The following is a 16,717-nucleotide window of genomic DNA, read 5'->3' as shown; positions in this document are numbered from 1 at the left end:
TTTACTTATCAGCCCAAGTTTCTCACACAACCTCATATTTTCCATTACAGATTGGAACTTCATTGACGGTTTCCACTATGGTCACTTACAGTTTACCATACATCTGTCATCTTCTAACACAGCTTCTCAATTTTTGTCGCGGCCCTCCCGACCTTTTAAAATAAGGCAAACAAACCAGCCAACATCATGAAACAATAATCGAGAATGGGATCACTAGATTGAGAAGAAATTGAGAATGCTGCTGTTCTAAAGTTTTAAATTTCATCGTCATTTTTCCATCAATTGTCACATGAATTTCGCCTGCACGTTATCTCAGGCTTGATTTCTCAAACTTTTTCGCTCCCACTCCCCTCCTAGCCATTCAATATGATGGTGTTTCTACAAAGGCAGACTTTCGGCCTGAATTTTCGACACAGTGATTTTTATCCTGTTTTGAATTGTTATAAAACCAAAATTTTTGAGACTAACAGGTCCGCAACCTCGCTATGTGCACTTATTGTTCATTTCCATCTGTATCATTTGTTTTCATTTTTCCTTTCTTAGGTTAACACAGTTTTTAGATTCAATTATATTTTGTATTAACCCCTGTTTTCACTGAATTTTATTGCAGCGATTTGTTTATTGCTCCATATGATGATGTAAATATTGTATATTGTGCTGTTTTTATTTCCGTTGTGTCTCTCTTGTTTTTTCATTTGTTCCTTCATTATGTTTTTTGGCACATTTTTAGCTTGTATTATTTAAATTACTTCAACTGCCCCCCCCCCACCTCTTTCACTGAAGATGGCTCAAACGAGTCAAAACATGTTTGAATTTGATTACTCCATCTAATGGTGGAATTATGTGATGTATTGAATTAGGAAGATACACTTAATTTTTCCTTTGTATAGTGATAACCGTGAATACGGAATGATTCTAGTATCTTGTAAAAGATGTACTCTGTTCTTTTCTTTGCTCATTTGTGCTATCACCATTTTGTTGTTTTAGTCCCTCCTTTATATTTTTAAAATGTTTTTGGTCTTTAATGGTTTATTTGTCATTTTAATTCTTATTTTCTCATCTCTCTTTTTCTTCAGCCATTACAAAATTACTAAAAAAAGGGAGCTGATTTGGGAGTCCAGTTTTGTTTCCAGAGTAATAAAGGAACAAGGGAAGAAATACTGACTCCATGATGGTTTCATAGAAAACAGACTAAAGGAGAGAAAGCCTAATATATGGCCAATGTGGTATGTGATAATATTGACAAACTTTCTTTCATACTTCGAAGACCTCCTGTGGGGTCCATTGTGTTTGTTCTATTGTGTGTTCGTTTCTTGTTCTCTCTCTATAATATATATAGTATATGTGACTTGAAACGAAGGTGGTCAGTGTGCCTCACCTTATATAGTCTCTCCTCCCCTCCCTATTCCCCGGTTACTGCAAGCCCTGGGGGGCATTTTGTAACATCAGGAATGGGAACATACCTCTTGCTCGATGGTCAGCTGGGAATTTCCAGTGCTGTTTTAACTTAAGGGTACGTCATGTATTTTCAAGTTCTGTTATTTTGATAAAAATGAAGCCATATTTTCCAGTGTCTACCTAGTTAATGTCACTTTTAAGTTCTCCACTCTGTCGAGCACTAAATATGGTATAACAACTATAACCCTGTAACATAAAGTAAAAGAGCACATTATTAAGAATTAAAAAAATATGCTGTTAAACAAAGAATAACATGTCTCATTCTTGAACGAACATCATCAGATTATAATTATTATAAATTGAAGAAATTAGATTAGAAGTGTAGAAACATTATGTTTAAATTCTTTTCATACCCTTTAATATTTGTAGTTATAGCTTATTTTAGTGAAGTGCTCAGTAGTATGTCCACTTTCCTTGTCAGTTTAAGGAGTAGTGCAAGCAGTTATTGCTTTATCTTTGGTTTGAGGCCAGCTGGGTACTTTAACGGTAACTATACATTACGTAATGCTGCGGTGGTCAGCAGTTACTTTGAATTATACTTCAAGATTTATTATTAATATTATTATTGCTATTGTTGTTGTTTGAGTCATCAGTCCTTAGACTGGTTTGATATAGCGCTCCATGCCACCCACCTTGGTCTACCCCTATCGTTCTTACCGCCTACACTTCCCTCAAAAACCAACTGCACAACTCCTGGGTGTCTTAAGATGTGTCCAATCATTCTATCTCTTCTTTTGGTCAAATTTAGCCAAATCGATCTCCTCTCACCAATTCGATTCAGCATTTCTTCATTTGTAATTCAATCTATCCATCTCACCTTCAGCATTCTTCTGTAAGACCACATTTCAAAAGCTTCTATTCTCTTTCTTTCTGAGCTAGTTATCGTCCCATGTTTCACTCCCATACAATACCACACTCCAGACAAAAGTCTTTAAAAACATCTTTCTAATTCCTATATCAATGTTCGAAGTGAGCAAATTTCTTCTCCTAAGGGAGGCCTTTCTTGCTCGTGCTAGTCTCCATTTTATGTCCTCCTTACTTCTGCCATTGCTAGTTATTTTACTACCCAAGTAACAATACTCATCTACTTCCTTTAGGACTTCATTTCCTAATCTAATGTTTCCTGCATCACCTGACTTCGTTCGACTGCACTCCATTACTTTCGTTTTGGACTTCTTTATTTTCATCTTATACTCCTTACCCAAGACTCTGTCCACACCATTCAGCAATTTCTCCAGATCTTCTGCAGTCTCGGATAAAATAACATCAGCAAATCTCGGGGTTTTGTTTCTTCTCCTTGGATCGTGATTCCTTTCCCACATTTGTCTTTGATTTCCTTTACTGCCTGTTCTATATAAACATTGAAAAGGAGGGGGGACAAGCTGATTTTTATACAGATTATACATAATTCTTCGTTCCCAGTATCTGATCCCAATCGCCTTCAGACTCTTAAATAGCTTGGTCCAGTCAACATTATCAAATGCCTTTTCTAGATCTACGAATGTCATGTACATGGGCTTGTCTTTATTCGATCCTCTAAGATCAGACGGAAAGTCAGGATTGCTTCACATGTTCCTACATTTCTTCTGAATCTAAATCCAAATTACTGTTATTATTATAATTTATTATTTACATATTTTACGCCCACATTGGAGCATTTAAATCAATACATTTGAGTTAATTTCTTCTTTTTCTTCTCCCAGAACTTTCTCATCCTCTCCGACCTGGAAGCCCTTTGTGTGTCCGATAGAGTATATTGTTTCCGTTCAACTGTTTTTAGTTTGAGACTTATGTTTTTGTCTTCAAAAATTGTTTTGGGAAATGTATAGGGGTTGTTTAATGAGCATTTAATGGGCTGGTTAATGTATGGGTAATTTTCCTTACATCATTTTCTGGTGCATTTTTTGGTGACTTAAACGTCAATCGTGGAAGTGTATTTGTAGTTTTATTATTATTATTATTATTATTATTATTATTATTATTATTATTATTATTATTATTATTATTAAATTAAGATGCTTTTAGTGATTAAAATGAACCTACAAAAACGTCTATAGAATGGTTAAAATGATGCGTAAATTCAGAGAATTTACTGCGGATAAGAATACCCTACCCCCATTCCAGACTTTTAAGACTGCAAAGAGACATCAGCAAATGCAGCCTAAATAAAAAACCCTTTTAGATATGATATAGGCTTTTGGGCTTATGCCGTGTCAAGAAAATAAGGTGAAATTTTTTACGTTTCGCAGAGAACCGTGCTCTGCGTCATCAGAAGAAAATCTTGACTGTCCACGAGAAAGGCTTCTTGATCTATGAAACATAAAGAATTTCACCTTATTTTCTTGACACTGCATAAGCCCAAAAGCCTATATCATGTCTGTAAGTACGGGCCGTGAAAGCATCAATGGCAACAAAAAAAAAAAAAAAAAAACCCTTTCTCCAAGTCAGGAATTTATGACAGAGCAAGTGGCCGTGCAGTTAGGGTCCTGTGAGCTTGCATTCGGGAGATAGTGGGTTTGAACCCCACTATTGCTAGCCCTGAAGAGGGTTTTACGTGGTTTCCCATTTTTACACCAGGTAAATGCTGGGACTGTACTTTAATTAAGGTCATGGCTGCTTCCTTCCCACTCCTAGCCCTTTCATATGCCATGGTCGTCACGAGACCTATCTGTGTTGGTGCATTGTAAAGCAAATTGTAATAATTCTTTTAAACAAAAGAGGATTTATGAATTTAAATGTCAAGAACCGAACTACAACACCACATATAGGCCAAACAAAACAGAATTTCCATACCAGATACAAAGAACTTTAAAATGCAATTAGATGCATTCTACATTCAGCCTTTGGAGAGCAGGTGTATGACAATTCAAACCATTTCAGAGACATCAACAGCACAGATCTAAAAATTTTACACAACAAAAATAAAAGTGAATCGTTGAACATCAAAAGAAATATTGTGTATTTTTATTCCTTGTTTAACAGTATGTACTTTTACAGGTATGTTATCGTGTAATATTTATATTGAACTTATGTGTTTGACAGACTTGTTTTTTTGCTAGGGGCTTTACGTCGCACCGACATAGATAGGTCTTATGGCGACGATGGGATAGGAAAGGCCTAGGAGTTGGAAGGAAGCGGCCGTGGCCTTAATTAAGGTACAGCCCCAGCATTTGCCTGGTATGAAAATGGGAAACCACGGAAAACCATATTCAGGGCTGCCGATAGTGGGATTCGAACCTACTATCTCCCGGATGCAAGCTCACAGCCGCGCGCCTCTACGCGCACGGCCAACTCGCCCGGTATTTGACAGACTGAAAAGCTCCTAAGTTATATTTAGAATCTAATGATGATCTTTCAAGAATGAAACATGTCTTCTTTGTTTAATAATGTGGCTTTTTTACAGGTATGTTATAGGGTTGTAATTGTTATATTTATGTATTTATTTATAGTGTTTGACTGATTGGAGAACTTGTTAAAGTTTTATTTTCATGGTCTGACCTGCATATTCGCCATTTGTTTATTATAGGCATCCAAGAACTGCTCATTTTGTAGCCTTCCTCTAAATTAATAGGTGTTTGGGTGTTTCTTAATTTCTATAGCTTCTTGGATTTTTCTTTCAAGATTCTGGGGGCCACAACTGCTAAAAAAATCTTGGTTCTGTCAAATGACAATTTTTTATATGTTTCACAGGAATGTTTAACTACAACTGATATTTCCATGTCTTGGTTCTTTGTGTGACATGGATATGTTTTTTTAAGTCTGACAGAAATCAGCTGCTTCATTTCGCCTGCATCCAAATACTGCAGCTGACTATCGAGAGACGGAGGAGTGGATGGAAAGTTATATAAGGCAAGGTTCGGAGTTGATTTTAGCTGCCTGGGAGACTAATTACCTTTGATCAAGTAGGGGTACATCATTCCTCTGGACGAAGTATACTGTAATGTATTCAAAACATAGACAACCTTTACATCCAGTACATAAAACAAAGCATGCTTCAGCCTGGAAAAGAACTTAATAGTAATAAAATATCTCATGGAAGCTTCACATCTAAGTTAGGAGAGGATTGTTTCTTAGTTTTACTTCCTCTTAAAACAACAATCACTACCACCACCACCTCATATTTGGAAGATATTCACTGTAAACTCTTTATCTCACCAGAAATATCTCAAGAGTAAAAATAAATGTTCTGAGAATCTAACAGTTTGGTAAGCATTAAATATTACAACTTTATTGGACTACATACCACTTTAATGTTTTGACAGGTAAGATGAATGAAGATATAAGTTGTATCATTCTCGTTCAGTATGGGCCGAGAGAAAGGATCATAGTGTAACAAGAGATCTTGTCGTAACTGTTCAACTGTGGTCAGTTTAGTAGGTACATCAACTTCTTCTGATTCTGGAACACACAATTGTAACATACATAACAATAACTAGGTCTGTACATACATACATACATACATACATACATACATACATACATACATACATACATACATGCATACTTTATTACAGACTGCTATGCTTTCCAGTATTCTGTCTGCAAGCCTTTGTGAATTAACAAAGTGTCTTCACAGTCCTCCATATGCAACTGTGTGGCCTCGTTTAGTTCCACACATCTTATCATTAAATCATTAAAAATTGAGCCTGACCAGCTTTGCCTTGGTCTCACTCTTCTTCTCTTATCCTCCATGAATGAGTCCATTATTCTTCTAGATAATCTACCCTTCTCCATTTGCCTTATCTGACATCACCACCGAAGTTGATCTACACTTACAGCTTCATCTATCAAGTTAAGTTTTTATCTCCTACATTTCTGATATCCTCCTGCCATTGTTCCCACCGGCTTGTTCTAGCAATCATTCTTATTTCCAACTTTTGAATAAGAAATCATGGGTCCACCCAGATTTCACTCCCATACCACAAAGTCGGTCTGAAAACAGACCCATGTGAAAATAGCTTCATACAAGAACTTGTATTTTTCTGTACTGCACCTTGATTCAATTTCTCTTAGTATACTACCATTTTGGTAGAATATACATCCTCAATAGTTGAAATGATCCACCTGTTTCAGTTTCATATTCCCTACCGGACATTCCGTCCTCTCAAGTTTCCTCCATACTGACATCACTGTAGTCTTGGAAGTACTATTTTCATACATTCGCTGCACCTCTTTTCAAGCTCCAAGGCTTCCAGCACAGTCTCCCATTAAGGCCAAGTTGTTGGCATTGGCCAAAATACTTACTACACATCCATCCAACTGAATACCTTAAAGTTATTCTTAATATGTGGCCTGTTGCGCAAAAAGTTATATTTCATTTTTGAGTTGTTTGTAGGGGCTGCCTGGCCAAGGCGGTAAAGGTGTGCTCGGTTCACCCGAAATGACATGGATTCGAATCCCTGTCAGGAATTATTATTTATAAGCTTCATGTCCGTATTGATTGGTATCACTATATAGAAATAATATGAATCACCACCTTATCAATACACTATTTTATTTACTACCAAACTGGTAAATAGGGTCAATACCGGTTTCGACCCCTAAGGGGTCATCCTCAGTTGACACATATAAATATCTATAAAAACATCACATATAATAGTTAAAGTTTAAAATTGATGTGTCGTTAGTATACTGGTAAGTACATATGCATGTATTATGGAATTTATAAGTTTGTTCTATTAGAGCTATTATGTAGATTTTCTGTTTCTTTGTAAACAGTATCAAAAGTATTGTATTGGATGTGGTTCATCCATTTGACAAAATGCTAGTGGATTGAATATGTACATTTGCTGAGAGGTACATGCTATTCTATTTTACAATTTTTGTTTTACATAATATGGGGTAAAATTATTACATTTGCACATATATGGTGATATTAGGTACAATGTAGGGTGTTAAAGATGTACTATTTGAATTTTCAGTATCCTGATTACATTTCATGTAGTGGTTGTAAGGTTTACTGATTCACTTGTTTAGTTCAGTTAAATACATAATGACCTTGTTGGTTTGAATTCTTATGATTAAAATATTAGTATGTAATACCTAGTTAACATGAATCCTTAATATTAATATATAAGTTTGTAGCACCTCTTATTCCCGTTTTCAGTCTTAAAATAGAATTGTGTCTTGACACTTTATTTTGTTAGACATATAAAAGTCTTGTTAAGATAAAACTTTGGGGCTAAAACCGGTATGAAATACCTATTTAAAATACATTAGATAATGGTATTGATATGTGGTGCTATGTGCATATTCAAAAAATCTAAATGAAATATAAATATAAATTGGTGACAGTACTGTAGGTTGTTGTGTTGTAGTTAACGGCTGGTCCATTAAAAATATATATGTTTACTTGAATAGGATCGATCACATGCTGTACGCGTTACGAGTGAAATTGCATAATATATTATAGTAATAACTGGTAATTTTGTAGGGTACTGCTGTTGTAGTTGGAAATCTTGAATATCATTGAGAAAATGTTCTCATCTTGTCGCGTGTCGAATACAGGTTGAGTAGGTCACCATTAAGAGATGAAGTGCATATTGGATGTCGTATATCTAAATTAGGTTGTACGTTGGTTGTATCGTGGAGACGTGTTGTAAATTAATATATCTGTAAGTAGAAATAATAGAAATAAGTGTGTGAGATAATGTATCGAAAGAATGTAGTGGCAAGTATATATCGTATTCCAACTTGAACGATAACATAGACAGAAATAATATTCTTTTTCATACAGTTATTCCCCTCCTGAAAGATTATTATTTAAAAAGAATAGATAAACAAAAATCCATAAATACAAATCTACCGCTCCAAGACCTCCCCTCCTTTAATCCCACTCCCGTTACAAGCGCTCCACCCATCCCTTCAAGCCTCCCCTCTACCGCCGTAAACTATAACCTCAGAGCAACACGTTACAGATCTCAACAGACAGCCATACAGAGCACACGATCCCAACAGCCAACGTAAGTAATACGATATATACTTGCCACTACATTCTTTCGATACATTATCTCACACACTTATTTCTATTATTTCTACTTACAGATATATTAATTTACAACACGTCTCCACGATACAACCAACGTACAACCTAATTTAGATATACGACATCCAATATGCACTTCATCTCTTAATGGTGACCTACTCAACCTGTATTCGACACGCGACAAGATGAGAACATTTTCTCAATGATATTCAAGATTTCCAACTACAACAGCAGTACCCTACAAAATTACCAGTTATTACTATAATATATTATGCAATTTCACTCGTAACGCGTACAGCATGTGATCGATCCTATTCAAGTAAACATATATATTTTTAATGGACCAGCCGTTAACTACAACACAACAACCTACAGTACTGTCACCAATTTATATTTATATTTCATTTAGATTTTTTGAATATGCACATAGCACCACATATCAATACCATTATCTAATGTATTTTAAATAGGTATTTCATACCGGTTTTAGCCCCAAAGTTTTATTTTAACAAGACTTTTATATGTCTAACAAAATAAAGTGTCAAGACACAATTCTATTTTAAGACTGAAAACGGGAATAAGAGGTGCTACAAACTTATATATTAATATTAAGGATTCATGTTAACTAGGTATTACATACCAATATTTTAATCATAAGAATTCAAACCAACAAGGTCATTATGTATTTAACTGAACTAAACAAGTGAATCAGTAAACCTTACAACCACTACATGAAATGTAATCAGGATACTGAAAATTCAAATAGTACATCTTTAACACCCTACATTGTACCTAATATCACCATATATGTGCAAATGTAATAATTTTACCCCATATTATGTAAAACAAAAATTGTAAAATAGAATAGCATGTACCTCTCAGCAAATGTACATATTCAATCCACTAGCATTTTGTCAAATGGATGAACCACATCCAATACAATACTTTTGATACTGTTTACAAAGAAACAGAAAATCTACATAATAGCTCTAATAGAACAAACTTATAAATTCCATAATACATGCATATGTACTTACCAGTATACTAACGACACATCAATTTTAAACTTTAACTATTATATGTGATGTTTTTATAGATATTTATATGTGTCAACAGAGGATGACCCCTTAGGGGTCGAAACCGGTATTGACCCTATTTACCAGTTTGGTAGTAAATAAAATAGTGTATTGATAAGGTGGTGATTCATATTATTTCTATATAGTCCCTGTCAGGAAGTCGTGAAATTTAAGAAACAAGATTTTCACTTTTGGAGGTGCATATAGCCCTGAGGTTCACTCATCCTACATCGAAAATGACCACCAGGTGAATTCCTGCAGGCAAAGGCAGCCGGACCTAGAGCTAACCACTCTACCCCATTACATGCCGAGGTTACGAATGGTGGAAGTCTTTACTTCCAATTCTCCAAGGGCCTTCATGGCCTGTACGGAGATGGCTTTGCTTTGAGTTGTTTGTAATTCTTAAATTGGCATAAGATACTGAGCATTTTAAAAACAGAGTTCATGCTTCTAGATGCAATACTTCAGAAGATATTAATCACTGACTGTTACTATTAAGAATGTATTTTGAGAAAAACACAATTACAGCTTTCACTAATTTTCTTTCCGATTGTCTAAAGTTTTCATTATGTCGAGTTGCGAATACTCAAACTGCTGTACAACTTTGTTTGTTAAAAACATCCATAGTAGCACAAGAAGTCAAAACATAGAAATGCAATTTTTATACCCCAGACACATTTGTTCAGCTCTGTTAAAAAAATTCCCAATGGGTCCCTTTCAGCACAGTGGGTCACATGTTTAATGAGATGAACATAAAGAATACAGTTCTGTATCTCTACTGTTCATTTCACTATGTTTGACAGAACATTAAAATGTTCAGTACTGTAGAAAACTTACTTTACAGAAATAAATTCACTTGAATAAGTCTGATGTATTTTCATTTCATATTAGGAATTCTTGAATAATAATAATAATAATAATAATAATAATATTAATAATAATACACAGGTAGCAAGTAGGGACCCTCTTCGGAGGCAGCACTACCCAGGGAGTGGCGCCTCTGCCTATGCGAGTCCCAGAGCACACTGACCCGGTGCGTATCATCTGGTAAGGGTTCCAGCTTAGGGTTGCGAGTGAAGACCTCAACGGAATCTGCAGCGGAGAAGTTGAACTTCGGAACGGTGGAGATTGCGGAAGAGGCAGCCCAGTACTCAGGGAATTGTATGAGTACACTATTTATCAGCAGCGTTTGTCTCCCATGTTAGGGGCGGCTGCAAGGTGCTTGGTCAACGGTCTCGAAGGCAGAAGAGGAATCTTAATTCCCAACGGCAACGAGAGCGGAAGAACCTAGTGGAGTAAACCACGAAAAAATAATCATTTTGGACTTACAATCCAATCTTACTTTGGAAGCTAATTCCTTCCTTCACAAATCACAACTTCATTCGCAAGATGGAAATGTCGCTGAAAGAAAGCACTACCCCAGGTGGCAGCTCGGCAGAGAAATCCACCATTGCACTATGCAATGCAACGGGACCTAGGATTCTGGGGAGTCCCAACATCTGCAAGACGAGTCGGAGCGTCTTCCAAACTCAAATTCAAGAAGAACTATTTCATTGGAACAATAAACGTCAACTCACTTACCAGAATCGGAAAACAAAAAGAACTAGAAAAGCATTTGGAAAAAAATCAAATCCAGATCCTAGCTGTACAAGAGACAAGATTCCTGGAAGAAAACATCATTGACATCAACCAATACAGAATATTCAAAGGAAAGCCGGTGATTAGAACAACCACCAACATGCCTCTGCTCGGAACCTGCTCCTATGTAAACAGGAAGGTAGTAAACAATGTCACAGAGTTCACATCAAAATCTGAAAGATTGTCTCTACTAACTATTAAATGCAAGAATAAGAGGTACACTTTCATCAACTGTCATGCCCCGATCAACGAAGACAACAAGAAGAACCCACAGAAAGTTGATGACTTCTGGGATCTTCTAGAAATTGAAATCACCCGGATACCCAAGAGCAACGTAAAAATCCTGCTGGGAGACTTCATTGGCAAGGAACGGAAGAACAGAGACATCGTAGGGGAATATCCAGCACATAAGAGGACAAACAAGAATGGGGAAAGGCTCATTGGACTCTGCAAAGCTTTTCAGTTGAAACTTATGTCAACACACTTCAAGAAACTCCCAAGAAAATCAAAGACATGGGTATCTCCGAATCCCGAACTAGGGGAATTCCAATTGGATCATGTAGCGATAACAAGGAAAAACTCAAAGGAGGTGATGAACGTCAAAGTGATTAGGAACAGTGAATTCGATTCAGACCACTATCTCTCCAAAGTTAAAATCCGTTTTCTCCCAATAGGACAAAAGAGAGACCCACCTAAAATAATGAAATACAACACAAACAAAGTGAACATCACTGAAGACATCATTAGAAACTTCAGGGACGAAATCCAGACCAGCAGAAAGGGTAACTGGCAAGAACTATGCACAGGAATCAATGAAGATGCAAAGAAAACACTTGGACAGGCTAGGAGGAAAAGAGAAATATGGTGGAATGAAGAGTGGGAGGAAGCTCTCAGGGAGAGGTCCGAGAAATAGAGAAAATGGAAATGCTCCAAAGGAAAGGAACAAATGGAACAATTCAGGCAACAGAGGAAAGAACATCCAGGACATTTCGAAGGATTAAACGATCATTTGAAAGAGCTCAACTGGAAGAGATCCAGACCGACTTTGTCAAGAACAATTCCAGAGACTTTTATCAGACCTTCAAGAGAAAACTCAAAGGATACCAAGCGCCAAGTTTGAGCTTCAGAAACGAACAGGGTAAAATCGGACTGAACAACCAAGAAAACTGTGAGATATCAACCAGATACTTCCACACTCTCTTGAATTGTCCTTCCCCAACCTCTAAACTAGAATTTCCAGACATACCAGAGAACTCAGAAGATGACGAACCACCAACAAAGGAAGAAGTCAAGGAAGCTCTTGAAAACCTCAAAAACAACAGGGCAAGTGGAGAGGACTCAATAGCGGCAGAAATGTTGAAATGGGCAGAACCGGAAATCTTAGATGATCTTCACCAAATCATCAAGGAAATCTGGGAGGAGACAATCCCAGAAGAATAGAAAACAGCACTTATCCATCCGCTGCGTAAGAAAGGGGACAAGCAGGATGTCAACAGCTATAGGGGCGTGTCCCTCCTCCCGATTGCCTACAAAATTATCTTAAAACTGCTTCTTAATAGAATAGAAGCGAATATGGACCAACAACTAGGGGAATACCAAGCAGGGTTTAGGAAAGGCCGCTCCTGTATCGAACAAATATTCAACCTGAAGTCAATACTCCGCCACAGAATGTTGAGTGGTAAGAAAATTGTGGTGTCGTTTATAGACTTCAAAAAAGCCTTTGATTCGGTGGACAGAGAGACTTTGGGTAAGATCATTAGGGAATTTGGAGTCAAAACCAAACTGGCAAATATAATCAAAGAGATCCTAACAGACACAACCTCCAAGGTAAAATTCTTCAGGCATCTCTCACAATCATTTGAAATTAAGACAGGCGTGAGGCAAAGGGATGAACTATCCCCACTCCTATTCAACTGTGTCCTAGAAAAGATAGTGAGAATATGGAACTCAGAACTTGAACATCAAGGGATAATCCTGAAAATCAGGTGGGATTAAAGTCGACTGCTTGGCTTTTGCTGACGACTTTGCTATACTATCAGAAAGTCCAGAGGTCGCAGCCATCCAGATTAACATCTTGGAAAGAATCGCCAGCCAAAGAGGACTGAGGATCTCAGCAGAAAAGACCAAATTCATGACGAACATCAAAGATGGACCAAAATTCCTAGAAACAGAGATAGGACGGATAGAAAGGGTCAAGAAGTTCAAGTACCTTGGTGGGACGATACAAGAGAATGGACTAGAAAAAGCTGCAGTGGAAGATCGGATCTCAAAAATGGAGAGAGCATATGGCTTGACAAAAAAAATCTACAATAAGAAGTGCTTATCTTGGAATTCCAAATTAAAACATTACAACACCGTGGTCAAAACAGAATGCCTGTATGCCAGTGAATGCCTGTCCATGAGTTACAAGCTGGAGAAGCTAGAGGTCCTGGAAAGAAGAATCCTCAGAAAAATTATGGGAGCTGTCCAAACTGAAAGTGGATGGAAACTTCAGAGTAACAAAGAAGTTTACCAGAAGGTGGAAAGAATCTCAGAGACCATGAAGGAAAGGAGGCTGGCGTTTCTTGGACATCTATACAGAATGAACGCAAGCAGACTTACCAAACAGATATTTGATTACTTCTGGAGAAAAAGGACCACTACAGCATGGGTTAAGGAAACGAAGAAGGATATGGAAAGGTTAAGCATCTTGGAAGACCAGCTGTTGGAATAGGTTTAGGAACACACTGAAGATTTTGGAAGGTGTTCAAGCCGCAGGAAGAACTAGGAAGACCAGAAGAGCCTGGACAGATGAACAACGGAAGCAGGCCAGCGAACGCATGAAGGAGTATTGGACACAGAGAAAATTTCAGACGAAGAGAAAGAAATGAAGTTGTAGCGTGATCCTTAGTGGTCCATTCGCTTGTAAAAAAAAAAAAAAAAAGAAAGAAAAAAAACATAAATTCTTCTACAAAAAGTGGGAGGTTAAGGAGTACTGGATCTTCAAGTCATGCTCCTGAATCAGATAAAGAAATTAAGAAGATACTTCCATAAAAAGCAAGAAAACAACCCTCTCCATAAAGCTGTAGTACTTGTTGACAAGTACTCTGTACTGTATCCATATAATGCCTCTGACTCTCATACATATCACCAGCATACAAATCACCAAGTATCTGTACAGGAGAAAGAAAGGACCTGGAGAGAAAAAACCCTCCACAGAAAATACTACAGCAATCTAAACCAACAGAGCATAGACAAGAATGCGTCATGCATTTGGTTACAAATTGGGCGCTTATTTGGGGAGACAGAGGGATTTGCAGTTGCTATACAAGACCAAGTAATAGCCATAAACAATTACAAAAAGTATATCATCAAAGACACCAGCGTACTCTCCAACAAATGCAGATGATGCTCCTTTCATTTCGAGACCATCGACCCCATCACTGCAGGCTACCCAGTACTTGCCTCCGTAGAATACATGAGATGGCACAATCTTGTCTCGGGAATTATACACTAGGCACTTGCTCAGGAAAACCAATTAACTCAGGAGCATATCCTTTATTACAAGTACCATCCAACACCACTCCTGGAGAACAAGTTGATTAAGCTTTATTGGGACAGTGCTGTAGTGACAGACAAAACAGTTAACCTTAACAGACCAGACATCATACTAGTAAAAAAGAAATCTGGGACAACTTTCATTATTGACATCGCAATCCCCAATGACACCAACATCGACAGGAAGTACCATGAAAAAATCTGCAAGTACAAAGAATTTGCAGAAGAGATCAAGAGGATCTGGAAGATGAAACTGGTACGGATAGTCCCTGTGATTCTGTCAGTCAACGGCCTCATTCCACACACACTTCACAAGAGTTTGCAAGAACTGGGTCTTTCACCAAACATCTACAAAATTATGCAACATTCTGTTCTCCTGTCAACATGCAACATTGTGCAATTGTTCTTCTCGCAAGAATGAAGATCCTGTGATCTAGAATTTCTATATACCTGTACATCAGCGCTTGTATTATAATGTAAATACTTTAATTATTATAAGGCACTTGGTGCATCCTGTGCCCCATTACTACCCATATTTCCTGTGGAGAAATGTGTGTATAATAATAATAATAATAATAATAATAATAATAATAATAATAATAATAATAATAATATTCTTTTTACATCCCACTACTTTTGATGGTTTTGGGAGATGCCGAGGAGCCAGAATTTCGTCCCGCAAGAGTTCCTTTAGTTGCCAATAAATCTACGAACATGAGGCTGACATATTTGAGCACCTTTAAATACCACCAGGCTGAGCCAGGATTGAACCTGCCAAGTTGTAGTCAGAAGACCAGCACCTCTACCATCTGAGCCACTCAGCCCAACAGACATTCCTGATTTTGCAGATGCATGTCTCCCATTTCTGTACCCACAACATGTCCGTAGGTTGCTGCTGGATGCTGTTCAGTATATTTCAGCATGTCCTTGAACAATTCACTGGCTGCAAAGTGACTAATCTTTTATTATGTTATAGGTTTTACATTACATTACTATTATGGTTTTCAGATTTTCTTTTTTAAATAGCTGAAGCCATCTCTTTTCAGTTTTGACTCATTTAATTCAACTGTTAGGTTCTTCAGTCTGCCAACCTAACTCTGATTAATAAATTTACAAACTATCTGAAAAACACAACATATGGTAACAGTATTATACTTGAAAAATTAAGATAACAAATTGAATGAGATGACAGAAGAAAAGAGGATGAGAAGGGGCAATAGACAAGGAAGGATGCTTTCTTTCTCGTATACTGTTCAATATGCACCTGGAAAGGATAATTGGGAAATGCCTGGTTGATGGAAGAGGAATACATGTTGGTGGCACGAGACTAGACTACAGTACATTTGATTTGCAGATGACATCATGTTGTTATCATAGAGTGAGCAGGCTATAAATGGAATGCTAGCAGACCTGAATATTGCCTATGAGCAATACGGAATGTGAATTAATAAGAGAAAGACCAAGAGTATGGTGATAAGTACAAGGAGGAATTAGGAAAACATCAAGATAGGCCAATAATGTTATAATAATGTTATTGGCTTAATGTCCCACTAACTACTTTTAAGGGCAGAAGTATATGAATAGAATGGAAATTTCAAAAACCAAAACCAAAAATACACTGACCGACAGAGCAAATGCAACACCAAGAAGGAGTGGTCAGAACTTTATGCCAATTGCAGGGTAGACTGACGTCACTGAGGTATGCTCATGATGTGAAATGCGCCGCTGTGCTGCGCACGTAGCGAACGATAAATGGGACACGGCGTTGGCGAATGGCCCACTTCGTACCGTGATTTCTCAGCCGACAGTCATTGTAGATCGTGTTGTCGTGTGCCACAGGACACGTGTATAGCTAAGAATGCCAGGCCGCCGTCAACGGAGGCATTTCCAGCAGACAGACGACTTTACGAGGGGTATGGTGATCGGGCTGAGAAGGGCAGGTTGGTCGCTTCGTCAAATCGCAGCCGATACCCATAGGGATGTGTCCACGGTGCAGCGCCTGTGGCAAAGATGGTTGGCGCAG

At 37.5% G+C, this 16,717-nt stretch overlaps 2 protein-coding genes across 7 annotated transcripts in view; one reads left to right on the top strand and one right to left on the bottom strand.

Moving 5' to 3' along the window:
• Use1 (Vesicle transport protein Use1) overlaps positions 1 to 16,717 on the top strand; it is a 195,817-nt gene that overhangs the window by 104,627 nt on the left and 74,473 nt on the right. For 4 of the 5 annotated variants that reach the window (XM_067145655.2, XM_067145652.2, XM_067145653.2 and 1 more), the window contains exon 3: positions 1,077 to 1,226. The gene's annotated coding sequence lies outside the window, so the exon portion shown is untranslated. Of the gene's footprint in view, positions 1 to 1,076; positions 1,227 to 5,216; positions 5,308 to 16,717 lie in introns of all 5 variants that reach the window. The other variant, XM_068227256.1, reaches the window with a different exon arrangement.
• Positions 1 to 16,717, bottom strand: part of LOC136871922 (acetylcholine receptor subunit beta-like 2) — a 116,894-nt gene that overhangs the window by 76,752 nt on the left and 23,425 nt on the right. For both annotated transcript variants that reach the window (XM_067145650.2, XM_067145651.2), the window contains exon 3: positions 5,702 to 5,856. In XM_067145650.2, coding sequence (XP_067001751.2) covers positions 5,702 to 5,856 — 155 coding nt within the window. The remainder of the gene's footprint in view (positions 1 to 5,701; positions 5,857 to 16,717) is intronic.

Source organism: Anabrus simplex, chromosome 4, assembly GCF_040414725.1.
Source record: "Anabrus simplex isolate iqAnaSimp1 chromosome 4, ASM4041472v1, whole genome shotgun sequence".
In the NCBI taxonomy this organism is placed as follows: Eukaryota; Metazoa; Arthropoda; class Insecta; order Orthoptera; family Tettigoniidae; genus Anabrus; species Anabrus simplex.
This window is presented reverse-complemented; position numbering and strand designations above follow the sequence as displayed.